Source organism: Eleutherodactylus coqui, chromosome 1, assembly GCF_035609145.1.
Source record: "Eleutherodactylus coqui strain aEleCoq1 chromosome 1, aEleCoq1.hap1, whole genome shotgun sequence".
In the NCBI taxonomy this organism is placed as follows: domain Eukaryota; kingdom Metazoa; phylum Chordata; class Amphibia; order Anura; family Eleutherodactylidae; genus Eleutherodactylus; species Eleutherodactylus coqui.
In genome coordinates, this window is record NC_089837.1 from 161,276,789 (window position 1) to 161,296,095 (window position 19,307).

At 42.4% G+C, this 19,307-nt stretch overlaps 1 protein-coding gene across 1 annotated transcript in view; it reads right to left on the bottom strand.

Moving 5' to 3' along the window:
* LOC136632035 (intestinal-type alkaline phosphatase-like) overlaps positions 1–19,307 on the bottom strand; it is a 53,863-nt gene that overhangs the window by 20,152 nt on the left and 14,404 nt on the right. The window contains exons 7-9 of the mRNA XM_066606641.1: positions 8,161–8,295; positions 6,075–6,144; positions 5,523–5,657 (exon numbers count right to left, since the gene is read on the bottom strand). Coding sequence (XP_066462738.1) covers positions 5,523–5,657; positions 6,075–6,144; positions 8,161–8,295 — 340 coding nt within the window. The remainder of the gene's footprint in view (positions 1–5,522; positions 5,658–6,074; positions 6,145–8,160; positions 8,296–19,307) is intronic.

The following is a 19,307-nucleotide window of genomic DNA, read 5'->3' on the forward strand; positions in this document are numbered from 1 at the left end:
AAGGTCCCAGCCACCCTTACTTCCTCAACCACTCCCTCCCTGTTGGTAACAATTAGGTCCAAGATAGCAGATCCCCTTGTTTTCTCTTCTACCTTTTGGCAGATAAAGTTGTCAGCAAGAGTGAATAAGAATTTGTTGGATCCATTACTTTTACCTGAGAGAGATTCCCAATAAATGTCTGGATAGTTAAAATCTCCCATGATCACTGTCATGCTTTTTTGAGAGCTTGGCCATCTGGTGTAGAAAGAGTTCATCAATATCTTCTGCTTGTCCAGGTGGCCTATAATACATGCCAATTGTGTCCTTTCTGTTGTTTCTACAGAACTACCATGCTATGAAGCTTGAATCTCTGTGGACTGTTGAGAGTGGTGTATGGTGCAGTGTTATCTGTATTAACACAAAACAGGACACAACATTTTTTTCAGTCTAGTCTAGTTATGTGTATTGCCTGTCCTTACTTCTGTATGCATGTGCTGTGCAGTTTGTCAGGTGTTAGTGGGAGGAGTTAGAGAGAGTGTGGTAGGAGAAGAGACAGGAGTTGTTAGAGAGAAGTGAAGTGGAGAGAATGTGGATGGAGGAGAGAAAGGCTGAGCCTGGACGAAGTCTCTCCTCATGTGAAGTTTATCCCCTCCAGGGATAGGAATGCCAGAAATGCAGAGAAGGAGTTGGTGTAAGAATGCAATACCACCCGCTCCCCCGCTAAACTGCAGCTTAAAGAAACCAGTAAAAAAGCGGATTGTCGTTAGCCACAGAAAGGAACGTGTATGAAAGAAACGTGGTGTGTAATAGAGTTTGCCTCAGTAGAAGCGTCCATCAGCTAACAGCAACTGAGGATGTGTTTGCCTTGGGAAAAAAGGTTTATGCTGAAGCACTGAATGCCGTACTTTGCACAACTCAAGTGAACGGTTTGTAATTGCAAATAACCAAGTTAACCATGAGTAAAAGGAAACCGTGTGCCCCCGATTTTAAAAGAATTTTGAAAAAATATGCAGAAATGGCAAATAACAGGAAACACAATGTAGAAGATTGAAGCAAATGTCACAATACAATGCAATAGCTGATTTTTCAATTTTGATAAGAATGCTTCTATAACCCGTTTAGGACCAGGCACAGTAAATATACGGCACCTGGTCCCGGGCTTAAAACCCAGTCGTATGTAAAATTATGGCGGGGATTTAAGCTTCCTGGCTCTGCAATCAATCAGAGACAGGACGGGTTATCAGCTGTTGGTAATTGCTGATAACCCAGAGGAGAAGGCAGGAGGGGTTTTTAACCCTTTCTGCCTTTTTCTTCCCCAAGTACATAGTGCTCAATGAGCGCTTTGTTCTGAAAAGTGAAAATGTAACTTCCACTACAGGAGCTGGGGGGTCATGTGACCACCGGGATTTCCTGCTATAGCAGAGCTGCTGGGTCGTACTAGACCCTGACCAGCTCTGTCAGTGAGTTATGTCACTACAGGGGTTGTTTTCCCCTGTAACTGCGGCTCCTATGGATGCCCCAGCTACAGTGGGAAAGTGTCAAAAAAAACATGTGAATGTCCCCCAGAGGTCTTATATGACGTCATGAAGGACATAGATAGTAAAAAGAATAACAACATACATCAGTAAAACAAAATTACAGAATAAAATAAAAATATATACATCAGAAAGAAAATAACCCAAAGCTGATGCCAACCAAAACTGTCGCCGTATGCGCACTGTAATCTAAAACCATACACATTATATATCAAAACATCCAAAACAAAATGAGGAACCTGTCCCCATAGTATATTTACGCTAAAATAAAGTAATAAAAAAAATACCTAGAAATGTGAAAAAAAAATCATTTTTTTTAGCATTTGACCCCCAATAAAACTAATAAACGGGGGGGAAAAGTCAGTGAAAAAGATATAATAGCCCTAAAAAACACAAAAAGAAAAGGCAGCAAAAAAAAGGAAAAACAAAAGGTAGTAAAAATAATTTTGATAGCTAAAGGGAAAAAAATAAGGCAGTAAAACCACCACATGGGTAAAATCCCTAAAAAGCATCTGGTCCTTAAGATACAAAACAGCCTGGTCCTTAAGGGGTTAAAGTGAATGCATATTCTTAGAATGGTTTTACACACAGGTTTTTGTGACAGTTTTTAAAGCAGTTTTTTTATCCATAACCAGAAGTAGATCCATCAGGCAGGAGAAGTGTAAGGCCGCAAAAAGAAATGTCAGAAAAATTGCATTAATTTAAATTTTGATGCCTGCTTTTTTAACTTTGATTTTTGGCGTTTTTTCTTAGTCACACATACTTTTGAGTTTCACAGAAGAGGCAGAGTAGAAGTCTCCAAATTTAACTAGAAATGCCCTATCACAGTGGTGACTTAGAGTAAAAAGTTTATTTTTATTCAAACGATTAAACTATACACGTAGGGGCACAACACATTAAAAAAAAAAAAAAAAGTGATTTAAAGGACGTGGTGTGGACCATCCAACCACACCATAGGCAGTCACTCAAGGTAAGTGTTTAGTCACACTCTTATGTGTGTGGGTATCAGAAATATGTGGCCCACAATGACCACAAGGTTTCAGGTCCTGCTTGTTGCCAGTTGGGCAGATGACCGAAACTTAAGTGTATATTCGCGCACCGGGTGTGTAAGAGTGGAATGTCTCCGGTTGCTATTTCTTCGTATTGTGTGACCCACTCGTCATAAACAAATTTGATTATAGTGACTCGGATGTGTGTTTCTTCACATTCGTTACAAAAGGAGGGTTAGAGATACTCGTCTAACTCAAAATAAAGAGACGAGATTTGGTCTATGCCAAGGGAGACATCTCTCAAGGATTCTGAGAGATGAGTAACAAATTATTGAGAAATTAAATACGTAAAGGGATCTTAGATTCCTGGGGTCAAGTATCCTCTAAATACGACCCCTATCAATAGAAGGGAGGCCGCATTCTATCTTTGGGAGGCTCTCTCATTGGTAATACTGCAATATATCTGACATCTTCAGAATCCTTGAGAGATGTCTCCCTTGGCATAGACCAAATCTCGTCTCTTTATTTTGAGTTAGACGAGTATCTCTAACCCTCCTTTTGTAACGAATGTGAAGAAACACACATCCGAGTCACTATAATCGAATTTGTTTATGACGTGTGGGTCACACAATACGAAGAAATAGCAACCGGAGACATTCCACTCTTACACACCCGGTGCGCGAATATACAGTTAAGTTTCGGTCATCTGCCCAACTGGCAACAAGCAGGACCTGAAACCTTGTGGTCATTGTGGGCCACATATTTCTGATACCCACACACATAAGAGTGTGACTAAACACTTACCTTGAGTGACTGCCTATGGTGTGGTTGGATGGTCCACACCACGTCCTTTAAATCACTTTTGTTTTGTTTTATGTGTTGTGCCTCTACGTGTATAGTTTAATCGTTTGAATAAAAATAAACTTTTTACTCTAAGTCACCACTGTGATATCACACATACTTTTGGTATCTTTTCCCTATAAAGAAGCCTATGGAAAACTACAGAAAAAAAAGAACAAATCAGCAGACCTAGAAAACGTAGCAAAATCTTAACATTGACGTATCGTAAACATCTGGAAGCTGGTTTTTGCCACAAAGAAAACGCAACTGCATTAAAACCAACAAACGCATAGCATTTTGAAAAAAAAGACTATGTTACACCAGAATAAAACACTATTTTTTTTCATCTAAATAAGTTTAAACTTCTGCACTGATTGCTTTTCTTAATATATCTATGTCGCAGTCAGAAGTCTGTTCCTCTAAGGCCTCCTGCACACGGGCAGATTTGCATTGTGAAATCCAGAGGGGTTTTCCGCCTCTGGACTCGGCAGCAAATCCAGCCCATAGCATGCTATGAGAAAATGTGATTTCCTGCCTACGAGCGGAAATCGATTGTGATTTTCTGCTCGGGGGAGAGAAATCGCAGCATGATGTGATTTTGTGCGGGCTATGCACGGCCGTCTTGCATTGAAGTCATCATTGCAGAATGGCCACAGGACCCGAGTCATCTGTACTGCGCATGTATCGGCCGGCGCTCCAGCTGGCACATTTGCAGCAGGGGAGAAGATGCCAGACAGGTGAGCTGGGGTCACCGACTGGGCACCAGGGCAAACTCCGCTGCGGGAATCCCGCGTGCGGGGTTCCGACGCACCCGTGCGCAGGCTGCCTAAAGCAGAGCTTTAAATCCCATATAAAGACAAAAATGTAAAATATAACATGCTTGCTGCCTGCAGCGGTCACTAAATGGAGTGTAGTTGCTTGTAACATTTTTTATACAGACCCTTTCAATTTTTTTACATTTTGTTATGTTGTGACCTTGTCTACATTTAAAAAAAGTTGAGTTTTTCCCCATCACTCTGCAGAATGTTAGGCATCTTTGTAAATTTTTTAAAACTGAAAAAATAACATTCAGCATACCTATGTACTCACACCCTGTGGTATGACACTTGAAATTTAGCTCACAGCTCACAATACATATTAGAGACAAAACTAAGCCATGAGGAGGAAACAACTGCCTGTAGAGCTCAGACAGGATTTTGTGGAGGCACAGATCTACAGAAGGCTACAAAAAAATTTCTGCTGCACTAAAAGTTTCCAAAGCATCGGGGTCTCCAGAATTCTTACATGGAAGATGATGGGAACTACCAGGAATTTTCCAAGAGCTGCCAACCCACCAAACTAAGTAATTGGCAGAGAAGCCCTTGTTAAGGGAGGTGACGAAGAGCCCAATGGTCACTCTGGCTGAGCTCCAAAGATTCTGTGTGCAGATGGGAGAAACTTCCAGAAGGTCAACCATCACTGTAGCTCTCCACCGATCTGGGCATTATGGCAGAGTGGCCAGAAAAAAACCTCTTCTCAGTAAAGGACAGTCTGGAGTTTGCCAAAAAAACCCTAAAGGACTCTCAGACTGGGGGGAAAAAAAAATAAGATTCTCTTGTCTGATGAAACTATGATTAAGCTCACTCCCTCAGTCACTCACCAGCCAAATATGTAAGGGAACAGCTGAAAATTAAACCCTGTGTTTTTTGCAAGATTTCTATAAGGCTGTTTGCTTAAGGAACATGCAGAAAATCCTGCAGACTGACAGTATGGACAATATTATCTAGTGTGTACCAGAATTCATCTCTAGACTTTCTGTAAAACATAGGGTCATATTAAAAAATTATTTGGGACAAACTTTTGGACCAAACGACATTAAGATAAAGTTACAAATTTACTTTATCTTAATGTTGAATTTTCCTATAAACTTTCAATTTAAAACAAAAATCTAGTCCAATATAAATACATAAGTTAATGATGTAAACGGTAAAGAAAATAAATAGACCAGAAAAAAAGACAAAGAAATGTAAAGATAAAACTAACAGTGACTATAGAGATTATACATACAAATTTAAAGGAGCAAACTACAGTAGATGAGCCACATGCTGTTATTTATCTGACATCAATCTGCTATTTCATTGGAGCATATTATAAGTCAAGTGTAAAAAATTCCATTATTCAAGAAATGAACAAGACTTATCTTCTAAAAAGAGGTAGAATCCCTTGGGGTTTTTGTTCAGGATCTGAATGGCCTTTTCTGTCAGCTCCACAATAGAAGGGTCAGAGGAAGTATTACGGTCTAATTCATATTTCATATCCCCTGGTTCAAAAAGGCCTGCAATATGAAATAATACAGTTACCGAAGTCTTTGAGCTCTCACGGAACAAGGATTGGAGAAGATTGTCGGTAATCAACTGATCACAAAGAAAGTATAGCAGATTCGAACCATTTTTAAAATTCCACTTTATAAGTAAAAGTAAGGGTGCCTTTCCACTAGCCTTTTTTTAATCTGTGTTTTTTTTTCATGCGATTGTCAATGGGACTTTCTAATGTTAAAAACGCAATGCAATGCACCAAAAACGCAAGTTGTATTGCGTTGCGTTTTTAACATTAGAAAGTCCCATTGACAATCGCGTTAAAAAACAATGCAGCGATAAAAAAAGGCTAATGGAAAGGCTCCCTAACATGCAGATTTCAAAATCTTGATATTTCATTTCAGTTTACATTTTCTTTGCTATTCATAGATCCATACCCATTACACGAGTGGCTGTGGATTCATTAATCTGATTCAACTGCTCCTTATTCCACACATACTGAGCGCCCTAGAACAGTAATATTCACTGGTTACACATTGGCCTTCTACTGAATCCTTAAAACTAAACGATTTGCTGTTTTTTATTCAATTACTCAATAAATTCTGAGGCTTGGACTACATGATAACAAAAAGTCACGTGTGTATTATCTCACAAGTATTGTACAGGTACAGCATAACTTCAATTCTTCCCTATTCGGAATACAGGGGTTATTCTATTAATCATTTTCATATAAAAATATAGGAATACTGTTAACAGCTATTTTAAAGCAATTTACGGTGCTTCTACCCTTTCTAATGATTTTTTTCTCAATGTGTCCCTGTTGGTAATGCTGATAATCTGTGCTTTTAGGGGCAGGTTCTGGGTAGAATTAGTGTTCTTCCCCCTCTGGCAGCTAAGAATATAAACCCTTCCTACTTTTCCTGCAGATGTCAGATCCCTGTGAGATCAAGAGTAGTGAAGTACAGTTGGAAGAAAAAGTGAGTGAATCCTTTTTAATTACCAGGATTAAACTGTACAGATATTGTTTGTGTTTTATTACTTTAGTTAGATTGTGTTTGTCTATCCTTGTGACTAAAATTACTCAATGAAATTTAAGGAAAAGAAAAAGATGGATGGGACGGGAAATTTATTTAAATATACTGTATATACTCGAGTATAAGCCTAGTTTTTCAGCACATTTTTTTGTGCTGAAAAAGCCCCCCTCGGCTTATACTCGAGCCAGGCAAGGCTTAAAAAAAAACAAAAAACCTCCATACTCACCTCCCAGTCGGTGTCTGCATCTCCGGCGGCGGTGCGGCAGGCTGCTGGAATTCTCTCCGCTGTCATCCCCTGCCGTTCTCTTTGCTTGGCTCTGTCATCCCCCGCCGTTAGCGCTGTGTAAGTAAGAGGTGTGATTGAATCGAGCGCCAGCCAATCACAGCCGGTGCGCTATCATTTACAGCCAATCCAGCTGCTTTAGAATTCTCCCTGCTCGGCTTTCAAATCCTCTGCCGACAGTGCTGTGTAAATAAGCGCTGTGATTGGATCGAGCACCAGCTGTGATTGGCGGGTGCTCAATCCAATCACAGCGCTTACTTACACAGCACTGACAGAGCCAAGCAGAGAGGACGGCTGGGGATGACAGCTGGGAGGATTCAAGCAGCTTGTCGCACAGACACTGGCTGGGAGGTGAGTATGAAGATTTTTTTTTACCTAGTATATACTTATATAGCTCGGCTTATACTCGAGTCAATAAGTTTTACCAGTTTTTTGTGGGGAAACCTATTGTCTCGGCTTATACTCGGGTCGGCTAATACTCGAGTATATACGATAATTACTTAGCAGAGCTGTTTATTTGTAGATAAAAAGTGGCATTAGCAGTATATAAATATATTCTATAACATATGGTAGGTATAACTTTTTAAAAAACTATATATGTCCTATTTGGATCTTCCAATGCAATTCTAGAGTAAAATCCTGGATAAAATAGCACAGCATGGGCACAGTTCTGTAATGCAGGGACTTATTATAATTTTGATATATGGATCATCCACATGCACTATGTATATAGCGCGGTGCTGCCCACTAGTACATCTACTTAGGGCAATTTAACATGGATAGATAAGCTGCCTGTAATAAGCGCTGACAGACTATACTATACTATAGCAGAATATACTATACTATAGCAAGTCCATCAGCGCTCATTTACTTTCATTTCCATGGTGCAATCATCGTAATGAGTTTGATGAAGGATTACTCATCACATTGTTCATCAATCCCCCTCCTGTCATACAGTTTCATTATTAGGTACTACTTACAAGAAGTGACGTGCTGCCAACAAAAGATCATTTTTATGCCTACATAAAAGATGCAATTATCAATAAACAAGCATTTTATTGTTTGGCATTTGATCCCAAATCATGTTCACAATTGACAATAATTGGAAGAAATCATTCATTAATATCAATGAACTTACAGAGACTCATTGCCCAGTGTTAGAAGCCCTTTAAACAAACTATTTCAACCACTAGTGTGTAAGCCTACCTCATATTTATTCAGCCATTCATTAATGAGATTTCTGCCATCTTTTCTAAGTCCATTCTCTCCAGATTTATTGGGGTATTCAGGATCTGGAGTTCCTTTTGGAGTCATGTACTTTCGCCCACCTCCTAAAATTACCTGGGAAAAAAATGTTAAATAACAATAGCAATCAGTGGTATACTTGGCATAACACTAGATCCTGGAATTTGGATCACATAGATCAATAGGAGTATGGCCTCTTTCAAGGTTTACAACAAATACCTTAAAGACATGATGACATCAACTCTTTTCCTATTACAGTAACTACTGAAACTACTGCATATGGTTTTATTGGTAATTATTGATGTAAGAAGCATACAATGCATGTATTAATGTACTTACAGTATACCATTTTACTGCAATTTAAATGTTAAATTTGCAAGAACGAGGGCAATTAAAATTAACCACTTGCAAAGTATAATTTGATTTGCACATCATTGTTGTGTTCTAGACTACCATTGCTTCAGTGAAGTTAACTGGGACTGGTTAACATCAAGCCATGCTTGCCAACTTTTACTAAATTGCTTTCAGAAAGAATAGAGATAGCGGTGCACATATTGCGGCACAAATTTTCTATGTGTATTTCAGACTCCTTTTCAGAGACCAGGCCCCCTTTTTTACCTGGCCTACTAACAAGGCCCCATAATAATAAACTTTCAATTGTAGCCCCACAATTAATAAACCTCTATTTGTGGCCCCTCCCCCTTATTTCCCATGTGCCTCTATTAATATATGAATAGGGATGAGCGAGTATACTCGCTAAGGCACTACTCGCTCAAGTAATGTGCCTTAGCCGAGTATCTCCCCGCTCGTCCCGAAAGATTCGGGTGCCGCCACGGGGCGGGGAGCTGCGCTGGAGAGCAGGGAGGAATGGAGGGGAGATCTCTCTCTCTCTCTCCCGCCCGCTCTGCCCCGCTCCCCGCCACAACTCACCTGTCAGCTGCGGCGGCCCCCGAATCTTTAGGGACGAGCAGGGAGATACTCGGCTAAGGCACATTACTCGAGCGAGTAGTGCCTTAGCGAGTATACTCGCTCATCCCTATCATGAACTTTAAGACATCATGCGCACGGCCATGTCACACTCCGACAGCAGAATTTTGCAGTGGAGTCTGACATGGCGTCCCCCAAACACCCTATACTCACCTCTCCGGATCCGCCGTGCGAGTCCCGTCTGGCGAGCATGCGCAGTGTAGCGCATGACGCGCCAGCAGTGGGGGATGACGCGGCCGGCAGTGACGCGTAATCACGCGATACTTCTGCTGTGCTCAGAGCAGAAGTATTGCATCACAGACGGCTTCCATAGACTACAAATTCGTCCGTGGGCATTAGCCCTAAATCTTTCTCCCAGCTATTAGATCTATAAATACTTTGTAAGAGGGTTAAACCCTGATCTGATAAAGATGTAGTAAATTAATTGTACTGCCTGCCTTCTAATGTTTTGTTTCTCCTTTACTGTATATAAAAGAAATGTATTAGTTGTATTACACCCAAACTGAGCTAATGGAAGCTAGGACTGCTGTCAAGTCCCGCTCGATGTTCCTCCATGCTAGAGGGAAATTAGGAAACAGAAGGTGAGGCAGGACAGTTTTAACTGCTGTTGTCTAGAGTTACTGGGCATTAGATGGATGGAAGGAGAAATTGTGGTAACAGCCATGATTATTGTCTTTGAGAAAGACTCTATTTCATTGGATGAAAAGGACTTAACAGCAAAACATTATATATGAGGAATCTAATGAAAGAAGCCTGAGCTCCTTCCTCTTGACAATAAACAATTTCAGGACTAATGGTAGAACAGTGCTATCTGCTGTTTCTATTCTAAGTTCCCCTTTGTGCACTTCAACAATGAGGGAAACACAATCTCCACTTGTGCATCAAATCCCATTTCTCATATTTCAACAGGCACCACCCTGCAGGGCTAAACGTGCTCTCTTATTTGTCCATCAGATGCACTTATCACACCCAGCACCATAACTAATAAAGAACACCAAAAACATGGCTACTGTGTCTGGCTTCAGGACTAAACTACACAATATCCACATGGGCACAACAGAGAGTCCCATATTTCCACAAGGGCCTGGTTATGCAAAATATTCATCATCATTCCAACACTAACCATCATCCTCAAATGTCAACTACATCACTCTGTTGTGATATATACACTTACAATATCCCATTTGCAATCATGCAATAAACAATATAGCATTCCTTATGCTAAACCTTCATAGCCTTAGCATTACTAAGTTATCACTTAAGCATTGCCTCTAGTAAACCTTTGCAAAATTCACTACTATTGTAGCGTTGGATAATAAACGCTATATAACATTGCAGCACCTTCCCATATATGCATTTACCATAATTCACACCGCTCTCCTAGATAGGCATTATCATTTACATTACTCTCTGCACTGAACGTTATCATTTCCATCACCACTTCAGCTAAATATTGGCATTTACATGACCATTCTGACTACATCATCGCTACAGATACACTCTATTCATAATACCATGTGATTATTTACTTGAGGTTAACTTTTCAGATTCCCTTATATATACAAGTAGGTTTTAGATTTTGCTGCATGAACTACACTACATCTATCTGCTCCATTCACGACACCTAACATGCTTTATAGAGTTGACTCAATAGATAGAGAAGATTGTACCATAATGGACAGTCCTCACTACTCAGTCTTAATGGGTGACATCAGATTGTCAATCAAGTCTGATGTTACCAATTGAAAGTGCTGAGGACCGCCCACTTGACACTGTGAGGGCCACTGACAGATGTCCTTTAACAAGTGTAGTTCAGAATCTTCCCTTTTAGCCTTTCTCCACTGCCTCAGAGACTTCTCAACTCTTCCAGGAGGACTCTCCTTTTTTCCACGAGCCTACCGTAAATTCAGGAAGAGTTGCAACTATATGTTTTGCACTGTTTCCAATTGTGTGCAGTAACCAGTTTTCCTTGCTGGTGCTGTGCCCCTTTAACAGTTCACTGCTGGTTATGCTACTTGTGTATACTTAGACGTGAGCACCTGGGACATACCGTTTTCTAGTTAGAGGCACGGGATGTTGGAGGTGCGGCACAGGCTCCATTGAGTGTGAGATCAGAGAGTATACATGGGGCTGCGTTACATGCCTTTTGGAGTTGTGACATCCTTAGCAGTAAAGTGTACAACAAGAGTCAGGTGTGGTTGTAACTGGCTACACCAGAATGGCAGAGATCCATAAATATCAACCAGCTTGGTCTGTGAGAGTAGAGTTGGGTCCAGCCAGTGAGTGATGGTAGAGCTTTTCTGCAATTCTGCTGGGTGGTAAACTGCTGTCTTGTTGCGTTGATCTGCACTGGTTAGGTCTTTGCCTGGGAATGTTACTTACTAAGTGAGGAGTGCATATAGATGCATCTTCTCACCATGCAGGTTGCTGACTACCTGTTATTGGCTCCTCTACTTGGTAGTCAGCAATCTGCATGGTGAGAGGATGCATCTATATGCACTCCTCACTTAGTAAGTAACGGACATTTTTCTGTGATTGTTTTTAATTTTTTATTTCCCCTTCTGTGTTGCCTGGGAATGTCCAGCCTGAGGAAGCTCTGGTGACCAGAGGTATCCTTAGAATACTGGAGTGGTTAGGGTCCACTACTTGGAGAGAAACTATACTGTACTGTACGCTCCGAAAAGGCCAAGACAATACTGCTGTTGTGACCAGACACTGTAAGAGTGCCAGCTCAAGGTGCGCCACCAAGTTCAGTTAATACAGATGAGTGTACTGGCCCAACTGGGGGTCTACTGACTGGAAGTAATCATTGAAGCATCCTAATCAGAGTAGTTATACAAAAAACAATATTACCACTAAACAGTGCTGATATAGGGGTGGATACCAGTTCTACACAGGCACTCTGCAAATCATATAAGTGATTACAGTGCAGTTATATTTAGCGGCTCACAGGGAATGTCATCTCTGGAGTTCACTTTTCCTGTCTTTACCCATCTGTACCAGACCACCATAAAGATTTCTTCCAGCCATGACTTGTCTCTGCAAAGTTGGCAAAACAATCATTTTTGAGTTCTCACTTTTCCAGCACCTCCTTAAACATTATGTTGCTACCCCAATTATGTGCCAGTTGCTGCACTATTTGCCTATATTACTGTACTTGCTGTGTTATACGTGCCTGCAAATACTATGCTTCAGAACTAACTAGACTTCTCATAACTACAATTAGCTACCCCAAAATAGTGCCCTTAAGTGTAGTAATAGTGCCCCTCAATAGTAATAGTTACCTCAAGTGGCCCCTAAATAGTAACAGTGTCCCCAAGTAACACCTGAAAAGTAATTGTGCCCCCAAGTGTCCTCTTAGTTTTAATAGTGCCCCCTGAAAGGTAATAGTGCTCTAAGTGGCCCCTTAATTATAATAGTGCCTGCAAGTAGCTTCTTAATATTAATACTACCCCCAAGATTCTCTTGTCACGATCTAGTGCAGGACTGGAGTCACCTGTTGTAATCACTGCTGAAGCAAAACGTGGTCATGGGGGCAGCCGGACTCTGGTACATGAGATGACAATGCACAGAAGGTTCAAGCAGAACATAGTCAGGAGGAATAGCTGAGGTCTAGTACACAAGATGACAATGCAGCACAGAAGGTTTAAAGGAGATGTCCCGCGCCGAAACGGGTTTTTTTTTTTTTAAACCCCCCCCCGTTCGGCGCGAGACAACCCCGATGCAGGGGTTAAAAAAACCACCCGCACAGCGCTTACCTGAATCCCGGCGGTCCGGTGACTTCAATACTTACCGCTGAAGATGGCCGCCGGGATCCTCTATCTTCGTGGACCGCAGCTCTTCTGTGCGGTCCACTGCCGATTCCAGCCTCCTGATTGGCTGGAATCGGCACGTGACGGGGCGGAGCTACACGGAGCTACACGGAGCCCCATAGAGAACAGCAGAAGACCCGGACTGCGCAAGCGCGGCTAATTTGGCCATCGGAGGCCAAAAATTAGTCGGCACCATGGAGACCAGGACGCTAGCAACGGAGCAGGTAAGTAAAAAACTTTTTATAACTTCTGTATGGCTCATAATTAATGCACAATGTATATTACAAAGTGCATTATTATGGCCATACAGAAGTGTATAACCCCACTTGCTGCCTCGGGACATCTCCTTTAAGTAGGACGTAATCAGAAGGAATAGCCGTGGTCTGATACATGAGATGACAAACTGTTCAGGAAGGCAGGGTGGCAGAGAAATAGCTTGGTTAGAAGCACGAGGCACAGTAAACACGCAAGAAGGTGAAGTACCAGGCAGGTTTATATAGTATCCCTAATCAAAACACGGTGGAGCCAATTCAGGAGCTAGGTAAGCAGGAGCAAGGATTTGGAACAGGTTCAGCAGGGAAGCTGTTCCACAGGCTGAATGGCTCAATAGGAACGGCTACCGCTTGGAGTGCAAGAGGCTCCAGGTTTAAATCCTGACAGTAGTACCCTTCTTCTAAGATGGCCTCCAGACATCCCAGGGCCTGGGTGAAAGTCCTGTGTGAGTCTTCAGGTTTCTAGTGGATAGCCATACTTTGTCTCCTACCTGAAAGGCAGGGGAGGCCCTGCAATGGTGATCTACCACTTGTTTGTAATTTGCTTGCACCTCCTACAGTACTTCGTTCAACTTTTCCTGAGTTTTCCATAATGTTGAGAGCCTGCGTTTGACAGTGTGGACCAAAGTCCTGGAATGAAAACAAGGTGCAACCAGTAGTTCATGAAAAAGGGAGTCTTTGAGGTAGAGCAATGTCTGGCATTGTTGTACGTGAACTACGCAGTCGGTAGAAATCCATCCAATCATTCTGGAGATGGGAGATGAAACAACGCAGACTAGCATCTGGTTTGTTCTTTCAGTCTGACCATTGGACTGGGGGTGGAATGCAGACAATAGATTCACAGTGATGCTCTGAGCCATGCAAAAGTTCTTCCACAATTTTTCTGTGAACTGGACCCCCTGTCAGAAACTACTTCGTCAGGGATACCATGAAGCCTGAATATTTCTCTGATCACCAGTTCCGCTGTGTACTCAGCTGTAGGAATCCCTATGGTAGGGATAAAATGAGCCATCTTTGTAAGTCGTCTACCACAACGAGAATGATGGTCATCCCTTTTGACGGAAAAAGGTCCACAATAAAGTCCATAGATATGGATCCCCCAGGCAATTGGGCCACCAGAAGAATCAAAGTAGAAGCCCCAAAGTATTTGAGATCCCAGGATGGCCAGCCAGTTTGAAGTCATGGATCTGTTTTAGGACTTCAAGTCGACCCATGTCTGGAATGTACAGTCCATTCTTCTACATCCACAACTCTTTCTTGTATGAAGGTAGTTTGAGGAAAGGGTTACTTTCATACCCTTCTTTAACCCTTGTTAGTAATTTTTTTTAGGATTAAGAATTCCCTCCCAAATTTTTGGGACCAGAATAGTACTGTCCATCTCAGCCTTCTCCCTTGATTCAACGTGAATCCTCAACAATACATCGGCTTTACCATTCCTGGAACCAGGCCATTAGGAGACAATAAAGTTAAACCTAGAGAAGAAAAAGGCCCATCGTGCTTATCTCACTGATAATCTTTTGGCTGCACAAAGGAATTCTACCTTGATAGCTAAAAGTTCCTTATTCCCAATGTCATAGTTTTTTCCCATGGACGATAAAATACAGGATAGCAGCATACATGGGTGCCGCTGCATCTTATCTCTTACTCATCGTGACAATATAGCTCCTACTGCCAAATCGGAGGGGTCAACTTCGACGGCAAAGGGCAATTCCTGGTTTGGGTGGACCAGTACTGGTGCAGAGGTAAAGACAGTCTTTAATCTTTCAAAGTCATCCTGCACCTCTGGAGACCATATAAATGCTTGTGTTTTCTTTGTGAGAGTGATGATAGGCAGGATGTTTTTGAAAAGTCCTATTTTCTATAAACATTTGCAAACCCGACAAAAAGTTGTACATCTTTTACACTTTTGGGAACAGGCCAATCCACAGCAGCCTTAATCTTGCTAGGATCCATACTCAGAACACTTGGAGAGATGACATACCCCAGAAATTGCATCTGAGTTTGCTCGTATTTACATTTCTCCAATTTGATATAAAGACAGTTCTTTTGGAGTTGCTCCAAAACCAACCAGACATGACTACGATGTTCCTCCAAGTTATCGGAGAAAATAAGGATGTCATTATGGTAAGCCATCACAAATTGATCCAACAGATCTTGAAATACATCATTAATAAAATGTTGGAAGGTGGCAGGATCATTGCAAAGCCCGAACGGCGTTGACTAGATATTCAAAGTGTCAATATCTTGTTCTGAAAGCAGTTTTCCATTCACCCCCAGAGTGGATCCGTACCAGATTATATGCACCTCTGAGGTCCATTTTGATAAAAATTTTGACTGCCCGAAGCCTCTCCAGCAGTTCTGGGATTAAAGGTAGACGATAGCGATTCTTAATAGTAATCTTGTTTAGTTCCCAGTAATCAATGCACGGTCGAAGAATAAAATCTTTCTTTTCAATGAAGAATATGGGTGCTCCCACGGGGGCCAGATCAAGCCCCTTTTTTGATTTTCGCTCAAATATTCCCAAAGGACTTTTAACTCTGATTCTGAAAGGTTGAAGATATGCCCAAACGAAATAGAAGATCCAGGAAGCAGCTCAATAGGACAGTCATACAGCCGATTAGGGGACAGTTGATCGGCGTTCTTTTTGCTGCAGACATTATTGAATAGCTGGTATTGTGGTTGCAACTTCTCGTTTTCTACAGGAGCACTCTTGGGGTCAGGTTAGAAATAAGTTGCACCTTAATGTACAATAGTTCCTCCAGTTCTAACATGTTCTGTCCTCTATAGTAAATTTGCTGTGGGGAGCTATGCACACGCCATAGGCTTCTCCCTGCTGCCACCTCTGTGGCCGTGGTAGGCAATTTGCTGACCCCTGCCTACTTGTATTCGCCTCACTTGCAGCCGGTTTGGGCCAACCTACAACATGGGGCCACTTTGTAATTTGTTTCCAGGGCCACTTTGATTTCCCAATCCACCCCTGCCCTATACACATTAAATAGTTGGCCAGTAATACATTTAATGTGCATGGGCATCTTGGTAACTAAAAATGAAGGCAAAGGAGGAAATGCCTGATGTCTGAATGAAACTTGCCTTGCATAAAGTTCATATTTACGTTTTACTTATCATTCTGTAATCTACAGATACATTTTCAGAGTAGTAAACCAAGAGCAATGTACCTGACATACGTGAATTTCCCTAAAACAAATTCAACAAACACAGCAATTTAACTGATAAGGTTGTGAAATAGATACATAGTAAGAGCTGTAATCTGGACTTGTCATTCATCTGATATTACTATTACCCAAACAAGGGCCATTTAACTATATACTCAGATCCAAAAAATGCTAGTGAATTGTGTGAGTTGGTAGCAACAATTTGGAGAAGACATAGGCAGAAAAGAGCCAGTGTCCAAGAAATTTATGCGGTAACTAGTTTGTTATGAGAGTTCAACATACAGCTTATTTTCCTCAATGCTACTAATTTCTCTGCCAAATTGTAATTCACCAGTATTTGCAGTATGAGCCATATGAATAATTAATAGAGATGAGCGAGCATACTCGCTAAGGACAATTGCTCAATTGAGCATTGTCCTTAGCGAGTATCTCCCCGCTCGGGAGCAAAGGTTCGGGTGCCGGCGCGGGTGACAGGTGAGTTGCGGCAGTGAGCTGGGGGGAGCGGGGGGGAGAAAGGGAGATCTCCCCTCCGTTCCTCCCCGCTCTGCCCCGCCTCTCCCCGCCCGCCGCCGGCAGCCGAATCTTTGCTCCCGAGCGGGCAGGTACTCGCTAAGGGCAGTGCTCGATCGAGCAATTGCCCTTAGCGAGTATGCTCGCTCATCTCTAATAATTAACACTCTTTTACATGCAATTAAGTAGACTTTAGAAAGCAGTGTTATTTTGTTTTCACATGATGGTGGGCCCCATTGCCTACAGGACCCCTGTGTAGTTGCACTTGTGTTATGTCTGTCCCATTTCACATTTGGCATGCCTACCAGACCACAGGTAGACAACTGAGGCTCTACTTAAGAAGACATTCTGCAACAGTATTTTAACAGTGCTGCACAAAGTGGAGACTATATGTCAACAGACAAAAACTATAATTGTGGTCATATTGTCATATTGTGAACAAATGCTGTCCTAGATTGAAAGTGAAAGCATATCTCCCAACTTTTTAAATGATCAAAGTAGGACATTTATATTTAAAGGACTCTCCAGGCTCCCACTCACTGAGGTTCATTCTCCTCAGTATATGTGTATATATTATTATTAGGTACTGTTGTACCTTGACGCCACCGGAAGCTAGGGGCTGAGCGGGCTTTGATGGAGTGAACACCCTCTGTCCGACCCGTAGCTTCCGATTGGCTATTAGTGCGGCATGGAGAACATTGACAGCGGGGCCAGCTTGTTTCCCCCAATGCCGAAAAACTCATACCTCTCTCCGCCACTGTACGACCACTGCCATCTCCGCTCTTGTCCAGGCTTTGGCTGCTGCAGGCAAGACCGCTGTCATTCAGCTCCCTACAGCTGCTCTACCAGGTGGACTGCCACCTCCACTGGCATTCCTCCTGGTTGTTCGCTGCCTGTGCGGCGCGCTGTACATTTGGTCCACAATCCTCTCCCTGCAGCACTGTCATCTGTAGTCCTGTTCCCCCTGCGGGTGCTCCAGACGGCTGCTGTGTCACTGGGGTCCCGGCTCCTCTATTCCTCACAGTCAGACTGTAATCTCTCCTAATGCTCCACCCTCCTCTCCTCAGAAGCACAAACATGTACGTCATTCTTAGCTCTGCCATCGCTGCAGCTGGGACCACAGCTGTGGCACGACATAATGATGGTAGGCTGGCACCTCGGCGGGGTCACTCACAGCAACCACCAATGGCATGACATGATGGTAGGCTGCCTCGGTGGGGTCACTCACAGCAGCCGCTGGGGACAAGTACCTGAAAGTGGGAGCGTCACCTGGCTGTCAAGCAGCCTAAGACTTGTCGACATCCACCACTTCCAGTGGCAACATAATACAACAGCACTATATTATATATATATATATATATATATATATATATATATATACATACACACACACATATACAGTATTTACCTCTCACTAGTGGTTTTATAGTCTCTACTTTACCATCATTCTGTCCTTACTGTACTTGAATGCGTCTCTGCAGACACTAAGTTCCTGGTGAGTGTGTGGGAAACTTTTGTTACACATGGCAGCCAATCAAAGAAGGCATAGCTACAGGGAGAGAGCAGCAACCTGAATTGATGCTGGGGATGTGTCTCAGACTACCTGTAGACACTGTATATAAACTATAGTCATAGATCATAGCTCTGCCCTAATTGGGAGCTGAGCTTAAAAGAAGGCAGAGAGCATGATTTGAGGAAAATCATCAGCAGGAAATTATCCCCTCTAAGGTCATGACTGAACAGTTGCTTCAATTGTGTAAAATGTTCAATATCTCGTACCTATGTATACATGTAAATGGATTTACACATTAGCAAAACATCGCCCGGGGACCTTCGCTGTTACTGGTCCCTAATTTAGTTTAAGAGGTTTTCCAGGGAAATACTATTGATGACCTATCATCAGGATATAGGTCATCAATAGTTGATTGGCTGGGGTCTGTCGCTGGGGACCCCGACCGATCAGCTGAGAGGGTGAATGCGGTCAGCGTCGCAAATACAGAGATCAGAGCGAAAGCCTCCACGCCGACCTCTGTGTAGTGGCCGGCACTTGTAACTGCAGGCATGGCTCCCACTGATTTCAATGAGAGCTGTGCCTGCAGTTACAAGCACCTGCCACTACAAAGAGTAGTGTGTATTTGTGGCGCTGTGTATTTGTGGCGCTGACAGCATGCGCCCGCTCAGCTGATCAGTCGGGGTCCCAAGTGACAGACTCCAGCCAATCAACTATTGATGACCTATATGTTGATGAAAGGTCATCAATAGTATTTCCCTGGGAAAACTCTTAAACAAAGTTAGGGACCAGTAATAGTTACAGTTCCTATTTTTTCTGATGTTCCATCCTCTCACAGTTTTCA